Source organism: Pantherophis guttatus, chromosome 3 (assembly GCF_059756535.1).
Source record: "Pantherophis guttatus breed Tessera chromosome 3, ASM5975653v1, whole genome shotgun sequence".
Classification (NCBI taxonomy): domain Eukaryota; kingdom Metazoa; phylum Chordata; class Lepidosauria; order Squamata; family Colubridae; genus Pantherophis; species Pantherophis guttatus.
The window spans coordinates 34112379-34127143 of record NC_142065.1 but is presented as its reverse complement, the minus strand read 5'-3'; the positions used below and the strand labels follow the sequence as shown (position 1 = coordinate 34127143).

Genomic DNA, 14765 nt, shown 5'->3' with positions numbered 1-14765 from the left:
TTCTTTTCTTGAAATGTATTTTGGATGGAAGCTAAAAATCAAAACGATCTATGTGGATTTATATGGATTTCATATTAATTCTATCAATGTTTTAATAATCCATCTTTGGGAAAACATGTATTTTAGGCAGGCCAGGGCAGCATATTAGTGATACTACCGTAAAAACAAAAACATCAGTTAGGTCAGAGACTTTACCTACTTTGTTTTAGATTTATTTGACAATCATCCGTCACTATGGGATATCACCAGTATAGTATGCTCATGATACTCATTTATGTATCTCCAACCTGGGTGAAATGAATGATGCTCTGGACATTTTTTCATGGTGCCTGGAGGCTGTGGGGGCTTGGATGGGGAACAACAGACTTCAGCTGAACTCTAGTAAGATGGAGTGGCTATGGATGGGTTCCTTGGCATGCAGGAGTGGTTTTGGATGGGGTTGCACTGGGCTCACAGCTCCTGCTAAAACAGCAGGTGGCAGCTGCAGCTAGGAGAGCCTTTTGCTCAACTTCCTATTGTGTACCAGTTACGCCCTTCCAGAATAGAGAGGCTCTCCGCTTGGTTACTCATGTCTTGGTCACCTCCCATCTGGACTATTGCAATGCGTTCTACATGGAACTATCCTTGAAAAGTATTTGGAAGCTTCAGCTGGTAAAGAATGTTACTGTGTGAGTGATCTTGAGTGCCCAAAGAATGGCACATATAACACCTTTGTTGCGTGAGCTGCATTGAATGCCACTTTGCTTCTGGGAACAAATGTTGTGGACCCCATCAGTTAAAGAATTCCAACTGGTGGGTCCCGGAAGAGAACTTTCTCTGCCATTGCCCCCATCCTTTGGAACATCCTCCCCCTCCCCAGAGAAGAGCCACTCCCCACTCTCCTGACATTCCAGAAAGGTGCAAAAACATGGCTCTGTGCCCTTGCTTAGGGAATGCAGAGGAACTCACTGTGAAGAATCCTTTCTTACTAACTACTAGAGGCTTCAAGAAGTATAATGATATCCTTTTGCATCCCAAGGTGGAAAAAGGAGGGGAGAGGAAGTACATTTTGCTGGACAGAGAAACCTATAAATCTGGATCCAGCCCTCAGGAAAGAATTTCTCCACTACTGATATGACTGCCTTGAGTATGATCAATGGGCCAAATATACATACAAGCATACATACTAAATGACTGAAATTTTGAAAGATCTCAATAATTTTCTTCCTAGCGCAGGGGTCTGCAACTTTAAATACTCAAGGAGCCATTTGGACCCATATCCCACAGAAAAGAAAACACCAGGAGCCACAAAACCTGTCACATGACCCCCCCCAGCCACGCCTACCCAGCCGGTCATTAGGGCAGAGAACCAGTTGTTAAAAAACACCAGAAAAACACCAGAAGCCACAAAATCCTTTTGACATATATATCTCTCTCCTCCCTCCCTCCCCCCCCATCTCCCTCTCTTTCTGTATCTCTCTATGTCTCTCTCTCTCTCCCTTTCTCTGTATGTCTCTGTCTCTGCCCTGGCCGCTTCTCCATCCCCCGCCGCCGCCCTTACCTTCTCAGGCCAGGCAAGGAGTGACTAGGAGGGGAGGTTGAGGAGCGGGGCCAGCCAGTGGTGGGATCACCTGACAGGGAGCCACATTAGAGGGCCCAAAGAGCCCTGTCCTAGCGGTTTTCCCACAGATGCATGTTTCTGGTTGCAAGATAAATTGACTGATCCGGGTGTCACCCAAGCTTGAGAGACTGGCCAAAAGTCACCCAGCCAGCTTTCATGCCTAAAATGGAACTAGAGATCACGGTCTTCTGATTTATAGCTTGGAGTCTTAACCACTAATCCAAACTCCCCAGGAAATTTGGGAGATTTTATGAGAGAGGTGAAACTCCATGCTTTTTAAAGCTTTGTCTTTTATCCTTTTAAAATGTTTTTTCTAATTTTACATTTTAAGTACACATTGGAGGGTGATATTGGAACTAATAAAGTTTGAAATTAATCAGGCAGAATAAAAACCTTACTAATCCTCAAGTCCATCCCATTTACCTCATCATGTAATTTCAAGGACAAAACATTTTTAAAGTGTTTCTAAAAGCTATCTCTCTGAGATAGATCACTATCCTTATCTTTAGTTTCGATCAGGAAGCTCAAATTGACAATTGATGACTTTTCAAACTGCCTTCTAAATTAAGTTAAATACTTAACTTCCACATTCTATTCGAACAGTCTTTCTGGGTTGATGCGCATCCACTTTGGTATTGGAGAAGACACTTGAGAATACAACGAACAGTTAAGAAGACAAATTCTCATCTGAGGAACAAATGACCAGGTTCAAATTATCCTACTTCAGATACATTATGTGAAGGACCTAGCTCTCTAAAGAAGGCTCTAATGCTGGAAAAGGTGGAAGAGTAGGGAATGATCAGCAACAAGATGGCTAGAGTCAGTTACAGTGGTGATGAATACACTATTAGAAGACCTGAAAGAGCACAGTAGAGACAGATATTTTTTTGTTTAAGGTGTCACAAAGCTCTTTCCTGTTTAAACCCTTTAATTTTATCCAGGAGAATGTAAACCAATAAAGGAGAATATTTGTAGCTCAGAGTTGAAATGAGGGCTCCTTGGTGCTGCATTGATAATGTTACCTAGTTAGGGTAATGAAAGGTCTCCAAGAAAACAAGCACGCTCAGATAGCACCAAGGGCCCCTCAGAGTGTAAACCATATGAGTTAAACCATTTGACGACTGAAAAATGTGTTAAGAATTTTGAGCTATTTCTGAAAGCAAATCCTAGCCATACAATTCTTAAGTCCCTGATCTAAGTATTTCTTCCATTATGGTTAAGGATAAGTGAAAGGAGATTTGTTACAAAGAATGGGCGGGAGGAGGAGTTTGCCAATCTATCTATCTATGTTTCCTTGGAATTCCATTTTAAGTGCTCAGAAGATACCATGCAAATTTCAGGCTAGTCTTCCTACCTTCTAAACCAAATTATTTGTGCATTAGAATACAGTATTTCTTTTAATGCTGATAAGAAAATAAGCATGCTTCAAGTGTCTATGGAGATTCTGTCATCCAGGTCATGGTTATCCCAAAAGTGCTTTTTCAAAAGGCAACTGGACTTTATTTTTAAAACAAAGTCAATTTGCCTTTTTGAAAGAGCACCTTTAGGACAAGCATGCTTCAAGATTATCTCTTCTATATCAACATGCTTCAGCATTTTTAAATTTAAAGAGGCAGATGTCATATCATTTAGCAAAGCATGAACTGTTTCAACACAGTAAAAATTACATTTATGTATGTATGTATGATGTATGAATACATATAATCTTTATTATTTTTATAAATAACTCAAGGTGGTTGAGTACTCCTCCTTCCTCTTCCTATTTTCTCCACAACAACCAGCCTGTGAAGTGGGTTGGGCTGAGACACAGTGACTGGCCTAAAGTCACCCATCCAGTAAAAATACATAGCATTTCTCTATAATACGTTATATACCCACTTTTTCCTTCTTAGCATTTTTTTCAAGTGCAACCCTTGTGGCTCACTGTTGATCCATTGATTGCAACGTGAATTGACTTACAGGCTTGTCATCTAAGCCTGATGTTGTAGGCTAGGAGAGAGTGACTGGCCCTAAGTCACCCGACCAGCTTTTATTTTTCTTGTATCCACATATGAATATCAATTTCATACCCAATCAGTATGTCATATTTTTAAAACTATGTTGTACTGTATACTGTAAGTAGCCATAATAAAGCAGAATTCTATTATCATTTCAAAGACCGGTGACTTTCAGAAAAGGATTGAATTTCAATAATTCCCTACTACTGGGAATTAAGGGAAGGAAGACTTTTTTTTTCACATAACAGTTGTTTATATATTCCTTTCTCTGGACTCTGTTCAGGCATCTCATGGCCTGTTATCTGCAAAAGCTTGTGATAATAAACATGGTTAATCTTTATGACAAAATTAAATAATATATTTTAAAGATAAACCTTTTTACATTTTTCCTTATAATAATGAAAAACCAATGAAATGAGAGATCAGTAGAGGAACAGAGGCAGAAATAATATAGAAATAACAGGGGTAGACCTCTTTGAGTCAAGCTGTATTCCTGCTGACTTTATGGACCTGTCCTTTTAGCTTGCCTATCCCTTTATCTCCCCCCCCCACTCTCTTTCCAGTCTAGCCAACAGTCCTGATATTTCCTTGTGGTCTCCTATCCAAGTACTAACCAAGTCCCAACCTGTTGTGTTTTATTTATTTATTTTTGGCAAATTTATATAGCCACCTATCTCACATATGTGACGTAAGTTAAAAATAACAGAACAGCAAATAGTCAAAAGCATAACCAGTAACAAAATATTAAACATTTAGCTTTCATGGCCGTGTTAGGAGTTAATTTCGTTTCATTAGGAGTTAACCTCGACGCCTAAAGTTCGTAATCCTTCCTGAGGAGGAAAGTTCCACTGAACTCAAGACAACCAAACAAAATGCGGGTCCAGGGACATGAATCCGTCGCCCCTTTTGCAGCTGCGAAGCCCACCCCCGCCTCAACCCGCCCCCCCATAAATAAAACCTTGCCATAGCGCAACTCCCCCTGCTCCCCACCCGAGACAGACCGCGGTGGGAGGAGCAAAGTGGCGTCACGGGAGGGGGTGGGGTCTAGGCAAAGGCCTAGCGCGGGGCCGGGAGCGCCCCTGCTTTCTTGGCTGGCGCTCGTGTCCGTCGGCTCGGCTGGAGAGGACGAAACAAAAGGAAGAACTCCTTGCCCGGATCGGCGATGGTGGGCATTCCGGGAGCTTCTCAGTGTAAGATCCTCCTCCGCTCTAGTAGCGATGCTGCCTCCTTTCTTGACCCTTCCCTTCCACCTCTCCCGTTTATCCTCTCACTTAGCGCTTCCCACGTCCTTAGGACCGCAAGGCAGAGCGACGCCGAGCTCTGTGAAGGCTTGGAAGGCTGCAGTCCCAGGAAGGGGCTTAATTCTCCGTAGACGTGGCTGCGGCAGGCTGGGGTGCTTGTCCCTCTCTGGCATTCCCCAGGCAATGTACGCGCACCTTCGTCCCTCTATTGCGCTTTTACCCGGTCTTGGGTTTTCATTCCCCCCACCCCTTTTCCTTTGCTACATTTTTACCTCTGTGGCTGGAATAACGTTGTCCTTACTCCTGGACCTTCTCTTTTCGTCGCGTCCTCCCTTCTCTTGTTACTTCTTCCCTCCCCTGCCTTCCGAATAGTTTCCACGTTCATTTATAACAGCCTTTCCCAACTTGGTGGCCTGTGGAGGCGTGCACTATACTTCCCTTCATCCTCAACTGGGGATAATGGGCTTTGTAGTTCAACCCATGTGGGAGCTATTTAGTTAGGGAAGTCTGGTCTGTAGGACCCAGTTTGTATCAGGTAAGCGGAGGTGGCGGCGCCTTCTCTTCTAAACGGTAGTTTCATATTTATTTTCTGCAAACCCATTTAGGGTTTTGCTTTTTGGTACTTCTCATCGGAGGAACCCTTTCCTCCTCCATTCTTTCACCAAGAACAGTTTTTTTGTAGACGTCTTTATTTTCTTGTTTTGTCTGTAGATTGGGTTGCCTAATATTTTGGATTGTGCTGGTATAGGTTTCTGTGACAGCATTTGGAAATCAGAAAGAAACTAGGTCAATGAAGAACTGATATTTAGAACTGATTTGCTAAAATATATACCAGGCATTCATTGACCCTGCATTTTTCACTCTTGACAGTTAAATAACTCTGCAATTGTTTCTCCTCAATAGTGCTGGAATAGTAAAAGGATGCCTGCTTTGTGGAATAATCAGCTTTATTAAATAAATATGTAAGAAGCATTTTTATTAGCATTACAGACCTGTATTCCTTTTGGAACAGAGATCGCTATTAGGAATGCCTTGAAACATTAAAAAATTCTTCATTTCCATTAGAGAAATCTTGCTGTTGGGTCCAGGGTTACTAGTTTTGACCAACTCAGGTAAATGTGATCTTAAATATTCCCATCTTGTTTTTTGAGAATGATAGCATGTTGAAACTTTAAAAACATTGCCTGTCCTCAGATTTAGACTTACATGTTTCCTCTTTAATCATGGCATTGTGTCATGTGTGGGTATATGTGTTTCAAATTTATCTTTTTCCATGCTATTTTCTCAGTGGATGGAAGTTGTGAGTTTTTGTACATTTTAAGAATGGAAAATAAATCATGAATAAATGTCCATATTTTAAATTGGATTGTACATAAATCAAACAGAAGCCTGGTTATTAACAATTCTTTATTAGCACCATAGATTAGAATCGGCATGTTACTCCAGTGAAACCATAGTAGAAAGAAAAATTAATGTGTTTTTTTTTTTTGAGGGAGGAGAGATTGTACTATTGTGCTATTCAACCCAGATAGCTTTAACATTTATTTTAAAAACAAACTTGTTAATCATCTTATATTCAGTAATCTTTAACAGCATTATGCTCAAATGATTGTAAAATGTATCCATCATTGTTCCATAGCATGATTTATTCCAGCATTATAACCATTCATTTAGACTCATTCAGTGTTCAAAGCTGTTCTTGTTGCCAACTGGTTGAGGATGATGAATTTTGTAGCCTAAGATTGTTGGAAGATGCCTGGCTAAAGGAAAATGATTTATACCGAAGTTTTGATCTTACAACATGTATAGTGTCACAATCCTTTGTGGTGCTCTGAGACAGCAATTTTTATTTATGCAAGACTGAGCGAATCAAAATAGCGGACTATTTTGCTAATTTTATTTGTTCAATTCAGACATTTGTATGTTGCATTTTAAGGCAAAACTCTTAAGGCAGCATAAAACAGCATGTCATAATACATCAAGTATCAATAATCCTGCAGTCTAAATTGGATATTACTTTTGAAACAGTGCTGAAATTACTCATTAAGTGTCAGCAGAATAGCCCCACATATATCCCTCAAATATGGGGGATATTGGCTTGCTTTCTCTTGTGCCTACCAGTCTTTTCATTTGATACAAAGATTGCCTTATGAACTGAAAAGCTGTCATTACTTGATCTTGTAATATATAGGAAGTCAATTTCAGAAATTTAAATTTGGCCTGGAAAATTGCATAAATAATCAGTATAGCATGTTATAATTGGGTTCACAATTATGCTTGCATTTTATGAAAATGTTAAGAGACTGCAATATCTATGTTGCAACCCAGTAATCTATAAATATACAACATTAGATAATCCTTGCTAGATCAAACCAAGTCTGTACATACAATTCAGCATTCTGTTTACACAGGGGCTAACCACATGTTTTTGAGTAATACATAAGTAAAATATGGGAGGAGTAGCATTCTGGTAGCTACATTGAAAAGCACAATACCTTCAATAATGTACCGTAAGTGATACTGAGCCATTATGATTAGTAGCAATTGCTAGCACTATCATAGATATAACTTTAAAGGTGTCAAAATGAATGGCCATTGTTACATTCTACATTTTAATTCTGTGCTTAATTTTACATCTATGCTTTATTTTAAGAAAAATAAGCAGTCAAATCATATTAGGAAACAGTCAATATAAATCCTAAGGATACAAGTAACAAGGTTACTTGTTGTTACTTGTTACTTGTAACACGAATCATCAGCATGTTTGAGCTCTATTTTTTGGGGGGGATGTGGCCAGAATTGCAATGAGATTCAAATACTATTAACTGAAGTTAAATAAAAGTATTATGATACTAGTGATTTTCTAAAAATATAATTTTCTATTGATGTCCCATATATGTTTGCCAGTGTGGAATAGGCATATATAGGCTAGATGTTTGGTACACAACCCATTTTATCCTAGGATCATTTTCCTTATTCCACTAACACATGTGTGAGAGATTGTTTTCCCATTATGCATGATATTATATATGGATACCGTATATATTGCTTCCTGCAGTGATGCTCATTTTCCCATTTACTGAATTCTTAGAGATTTTTTGTTACTCCTATACACCACTGAGAAATTTGCTCAGACTTAATTCCTGTACTAGTTTGATGAGTAATCTTGGTTTCTGCTTCCTATCACTACACTCTATTTATGGGTCAATTTTTGATCTATCAAACCTCTTAGGCATTTCCCAAGGTTATTAAATTTGTTTACAATGTGGGAGCCTTTATCAGAAGTCTTTAAAAGTCCAAGATTTAGATGATTCCAAACATATATTATACTCAACATTCGAAAAGGTTAATGATCTAGTTGATCTGTTATTAGATAATTAGGGATTTTACGTTTTAATTCTAGAAAAGTTCTCAGATAAATGTCATCCTATAATTCTGTTATCACTATTTACCTTGATTTACTTCCTGAACATAGCAATTTAGGCAGAGTTAACTTATCTGTATGTTTTGTAAGATCCACTTCCCACATATTAGTGATTTGGTGTTTTTTTCCCTTTTCTTTTCAATTTTTCCTAACTTGCATGTCAGTAGTACTTCCTTCCTTCCACTTCCTTTAGTGGACACTTCTTCAAGTGATTCTCCAATGCACTTAAGTCATGGTTATAGCAAAGGTTGTGCTGAAGAACAGCTCATTCCTATATTGTAGTATATGCCCATCTGTTATAAAAACTATTAAGAGTACAGAGACATTGTAGTACTCTATTTGACATTCTGACCCATTCTAAAAATATTTCAAAAACAGCTTTGAGTTTAAAACATTTCTGGACAGGTACAAACAACCTATTTTATAATTGAGGCAACTCTTTGAAATAAGAAATTGAATGTTTTCTGCTTTAAACTTAAAGTTTATTTTACTATGACCAAAAGGATAAGGGTTTCATAAAAAAAAAAAAAACCTACTTAATATGCCATTAGGAGGATTCAGTACAAAGTTACATACCGGTATCTTTTTTTTGACATGAAATTCCTGAATAGAATTTATCAGCAGGTGTGTTTCTGTTCAGTTAGATGACCATTGGCCATCTTTTCTCACTACAGATGTTAAGAAGTATAGAACTAATTAAGATTGTCTATTACAGCTCTTTTGAATGGGCACTGTGTTTGCTTTTTTGTACATTTAAGCAATGAAATCATATTATTAAAAACAATTACAATTCCATGCATTTAGGTAAATTTAGTCCTATTGTTTAATTCTCTCTTCCCCTCCTCACCCACATCATTCATGCATGTCTTATTTATCATGATCTGCCAATTTCATGTAACATGTCATGCATCTTATAAAGTAGCTTTTATTCCATAAATGCCTCAACAAATCTGCTTGCATTTGGGATATGCACTAAATTCTTTGTTTGATGCAGCAAAGTAACAGAGCTCTCCCTCTGGAAATTCTTATATACGTTCCTGAAAGTTCAAAACACACACCATCTTGGCTTTCTGCATCCTATTTTCTTTTAAATGAAACCACATCTGTTTGTCCCTCCCTTTTGTTAGGGTTGCCCAACATCTGTAGAAATGTTCCCATTTTTGTTGTTGCTTGTGGCATTGTAGGAGAGTTCCTTTTTTGTCCAGTATTCGTATCTTCTCCCTTCCCCCAAAGAAGATACTTTAAAGTAATCTTAATAATATTTCTATATTATTTTCCTATTACAGTAATAGTTTTCATAGTAGCTTTATTTTTTATTTAAAACTATTCTCTCCTTCTTTCATGATTCAGTGACTAAAAGCTAGAAATGTTTGATTAAATAACATTTCTGTCGTTAATAATCTGTCTTCTGAAGAAATTGGACACAAGAGACTGGATTTGAAACAATTTCCACTTCCTAGATGTTACCTCCATCTCTGTTAATGTAACTTCAAAAGTATTTTTTGGTATTAAAAAAGACAAGTCATTTGAGGCTTGCCTACTCTCTAGTCCTGATCTTAGTCAAGTGACTATTGTGATTTTGTTAATTTTGATTAGCAGTAGTAGTATGATGCTACCATAAATCTTTCATAAATGAAATATACTCCCATGGGGGATCAAATAGAGAATTTTGTTAGATTTTAATGCAAAAGTTATTGTATTTGTATTGTGCTCTTTCTTTGAGAATCCTAGATTCACAGTTGATCTTAATTGTACTAAAGTCAATTGAGAAAAATATGATAGACACATAGTTACCAAATGGGTTTCTGATCTGTGCAATAAATTAAAGCTGGATTGCTCAAATCTACATTCAGCATTCTATTCTCTGTACCACTTTGACTGCTTACTATTGATAGCTATAAAAAAAGAAAGGTCCTCTCTAAAGATGACAATAAAGGTTCAAGAGCATTTAAGTAGTTTTCCTTTAATACTTGAATATTCATTATAGTCAATGCTGATGTGATGCAGTTGGCGCTTAAAAAGATACTGCCTCTGGGCTTGAAATCAACCTAAAAAAACCTCCTACCATTGATAAAAGACCCAATGAGAGTAAATAAAAACTGTTTCTCTTTGTGATGGTTGTGCAGAGTTTGTTTGTCTGGCAATTGAATAAGAATTTACTTATATTCTTGAGGTTTGGTACCTTTTGTTTTCCTTTATTGGAGGCTAATACTATAGGATTCTTTTACTCAATTGTTTGAGCATAAAAACAAATAAAAGGAACACTTGCATGTTTTTAATATTTGCATACTGTGTTTAAACTTTTTCTGTACCTGTGAATATCTCAGGTTGGGAAACTAATAATAATGATTCCCAAACTAGTGCAGGGAAATACACAGAAGAAAAATTCAGTATCTGTATTTCATTACCATCCTGGGGGCATCAAGATTCTTAGTGAAGCATCCCAGTGGTATCTTCCTGTTCCTGGAAATGAGGCTTTCTTAGTATTAGTTCTGACATAATTATCCATTTGTGAGTGCTGCCAGACAGCTCTTAACAACATATACACTGTAATTTGCTTTGCTGGATCAGACCAAAGTCCATTTAACCCTACTCCTTGTTTCCAATAGCAGCCAGCCAAATGCCTCTGGATATTCACAGTAGGTAATATATAGTAAATCTCCTGAACTCTACTACTGATGACTTCATGGACATGTCCAAGTTGTTTTCTTGGCAACACCATGGAAAAGATTTGACACAGCTGTGGGAATCTTCCCCAACAGATGTTTACATATATAATAATATCCCCATCCCAGGACTGTACTCTATACACCTGATCTGTGAAAGTTTATGTGAAAATAAATAAGTTAGTCTTTTAAGACACCCTGGCTATTAAAAACAGATAAGCATTAGATAATATACATTAATAGATATTTTGGATACAGCTCAAGATTGATTGGATTCTGCTGTTTTAACTATTGGATGCTGAAAAAAGCTTTTGCAGTAGTTCAGATTAACTTTCTAAAGCAAGTCACGTGCAGGTGTGGATTTTGCCTATTTTATTACATTGATCTTATTAAACTCCATTTTATTAAATGGATTGCAATTTACTATTCACAACCAACAACAAGAGTAATGGCAAGTTGGCAAATTAATTTATGGACAAATTGAGTTCTAGTGTAAAACCAGGCCTGTCCACTTTCTCCATTACTGTTTAATTAATAGTCAAGCTTTTAGCAAATAGGTCATCTCATGATATTACTGGTACATTGAAAGAATATGTTGTTTTTATATGCTTCTAATACTAGGCAATATTATTGCCTAATATTTAGGCAATATTTCATAATTATTCTGCTTCATTGTCTAACTTGAAATTGGTGATTTAGCAATTTGGTAAAATATCTCTATTGTAAAATTAAATTGGGATATCATAAGGCCCTTTTGTTCTGGTCTTTTCAGATTATTATTTGTAATAAGAAAAAATGAGCAACCTAGTAGCTTTGGAAAGAAACAGATGGAAATAAAATTAAAGTGGATATTAAGGAAAGCTATGTGTCTAAAATGTAAATTCAAATCTCCTAGGCAAGTCTGACTCTTGATTTCATGGAGACACCCATGTAGTTTTCTTGGCAACAGTATAGAAGTAGTTTTTCATTGCTTTCTTCTGAAATATGTTTTGATTTCCCGGTTTTGGTTTGTACTCCTGGCTTTACATACAGATTCTGAATTGGCTTGACCATACTTAACTCGCAAGCCAAGCCAAGATCATCAAGAGGCTTATACCTACCACAGTAGGTAGTAGTCTCTAACAATTAATTTCTAATACGTTTTGTTGAAGATGTATGATATCCTTTTTTCAATAAACTTTGATCAATATTATTTTGAAAGTTGACTAAACTGATGGCTATAGCCACATTGGCATAATAAATTTTGTTAATTAGAGATAATCTATTATGTAAGAACAAAATACATACAGAAAGGTATCAATTGACCCAAAGACAGCATTCATTTCTTCCAGACAATGTGGATGGAATATTAGAAGAGGGAGTTAAGGTATTCTTCAAAACATCTGAAGGCAGGACAAGAAGCAATGGATAGAAACTAATCAAGGAGAGAAGCAACCTGGAACTAAAAAGAAATTTCCTAACAGAACAATTAATTGGTGGAACAACTTGCCTCCACAAGTTGTGGATGCTCCAACACTGGAAGTTTTTAAGAAGAGATTGGACAACCATTTGTCTGAAATGGTATAGATTTCTTATCTGAGCAGGAGTTTGGACTAGAAGACCTCCAAGTCTCTTCCAACTCTGTTATTCTGTTCTGTTAGTTGGAACCCCAGCATGGGTGCATGTATTTTATAATTTGTGATTTTACTGAGGCAGTTTAGTTGTTTTTTAAATGTAATCCTTCACATCCAGAGCTTCTTGGATACATGGATGACCATATAAATTGGATGGATGGATGGATAGATAGGTAGATAGGACGGACCTATGGGAAGTCCATATCAGAGTATGAAAGCAGTAGTGTTCTCCTCTTTAGATTGCTCTGCAGAAGTAATACTTAATAATTAAGTAGTCATCAATTGTCTTTTTCTCCACAGGTTTGTTTTCGTGTCTTTCTTTAGTCAAGTGCTAGTTTACTTCTTGAAGTATATATAAACTTAATTTTTGAACTGAATCCATATTCAAAATATATTTTATGAATGCTAAAATATTTATTCACTTATGAGTGTGAAAAAAGACATGACGGCTTTAGTGAGCCACAATTTAGGTAAGCTCTTTTAATGACTTCTCCCAAATAATTTTCAAACCATGTACAGCCTTAGTCAGCACCTAGTATGAAAAGGGAACCATAGCAACCCAGTAATAAAAGCATTACAATTTTCATTAGTGAATTATCATTGAATGTGTTATTTATATTTAAATTATATCCATTAATCTAAATTCTCAAGGTAGTATCTACTGTGTTCAGTATTATAAACAGCTAAAGGAATTTAGAATATGAAACCCATGTGGAACTCTCAGATAATGATGTAAATTTAGTAAGTTGAAATTCATATTTTATGTACGTTTGAATTAGAAAACCCAAACTAAGGTTGTTGTGTGCTCTGTATATCCTTTGAACATAAGTCCCTTTTCTAAATAGTACAGTTTCAGTGGTGGTTTGATTTATTTTATAGTTTCATGTCTTATGTAGCGGCTTACCTCACAACTCATATGCATGTTCCAGTCTAACCTGAAGTGGGGAGGGGCTTCTGACACACTTCTTCAAGTACTGTCATATATCACATCCAGGATCAGAAAGAGATTTAATTCCAAAACAAAGTCTTGACATCATCATCAGAAGAAAGTTATTGCCTTATATTCTAGAACTGTGGACTAGCAGCTACAGTGAAAACATCTTAATTGGCCTCTTAGAAACTGGATACCATATCAGATGAGCTTTTGGTTTTATCCGGAAGAGCAACTAGTTATAGATGTCCTCTGAAACCTGTTTTACTTATGGATAATGCCCAAATTGCCCTTGAATCTATTGTTGAGTTTCTTTCATTCAGTTCACTGGTTATCTTGTTTCTTTTTGCTAGTTATTTCTGCCATTGAACTCTATTATTTAAATTCAGAAAATTCCTAATCCAGGACGGGAAGGATGCTTTTGATCTTTCCTTGAGCATGATTTACTTGTTGCTTCTACCCTCATTAAATAGCTGTGACCAGAGTTGAACTTTTAGAAAGGGCTCAATGAGGAACAATCATCCTGTTTTTGAAATTAGTGATTGCCATCATAAGATTATCTCACAAGGTGCCAGATCTAAAATTCAATCAATGTTTTAGAATTTTAATACTTTCCATTGCTTTGCTGGTTCCTTCATAAGTAGCTAACTAAAGTAAATATTTAGTGTCCTTTACTTTTTACTTAATCTTTAATTCGTTTGAAATAACACTGCTGAAGAATCATGTTATTTGTTTAAATGTCAGCAATGATCTCAGCAGAATAATTTAAAGTTTGGACTTTATTTAAGTTGCATATGTGTACTGACACATTTATAAATCATTAGTGTTTCTTTTTGCTCTTTCCTTATGCTCATGTTCTTAAGAACAAGTCCACTTCTCATTTGTAGCTGATGTATCTTATAAAATATTTTTATTTTTCATATTACTGGGTACAGTCAGGTTTCTCAGTAAGTATGGCCTAACCATGGTTTGTATCAGCTGCAATTGGCTATGTTCAAACATGCTAAGTCCTAAACTGGTTTACAACAGACTAATCTGAAATTAAACGACATCGGAACAAGCTATGATATTTGAACTAAGCTTTGAACCATCACTATTTACAAATATTGGAGATTTATGCAATAACAGCCACACTTTCCCATTGTTGATATGAGATACTTTGTTGTTCTTGCTATTGTCAGTTATGGGACTGATTATTTAAACTTTACTAAAAGAATGATTAAAAGAGCTACAGTCATGTTGTACTTCTTCCATCAGTCTCCACATAGGAAACTACTCCGCCACATATGAAAT

General features: G+C 36.6%; 1 protein-coding gene across 4 annotated transcripts in view; it reads left to right on the top strand.

Annotated features, from left to right (window-relative positions):
- The first annotated feature begins 4444 nt into the window (after positions 1-4444).
- The window catches only part of CBFA2T2 (CBFA2/RUNX1 partner transcriptional co-repressor 2), an 81971-nt gene continuing 71650 nt past the window's right edge, over positions 4445-14765 (top strand). For 2 of the 4 annotated variants that reach the window (XM_034414050.3, XM_034414049.3), the window contains exon 1: positions 4445-4787. In XM_034414050.3, the coding sequence (XP_034269941.1) occupies positions 4760-4787 (28 nt within the window). In that variant the 5' untranslated portion in view covers positions 4445-4759. Of the gene's footprint in view, positions 5024-14765 lie in introns of all 4 variants that reach the window. The other 2 variants (XM_087889232.1, XM_087889231.1) reach the window with 2 other exon arrangements.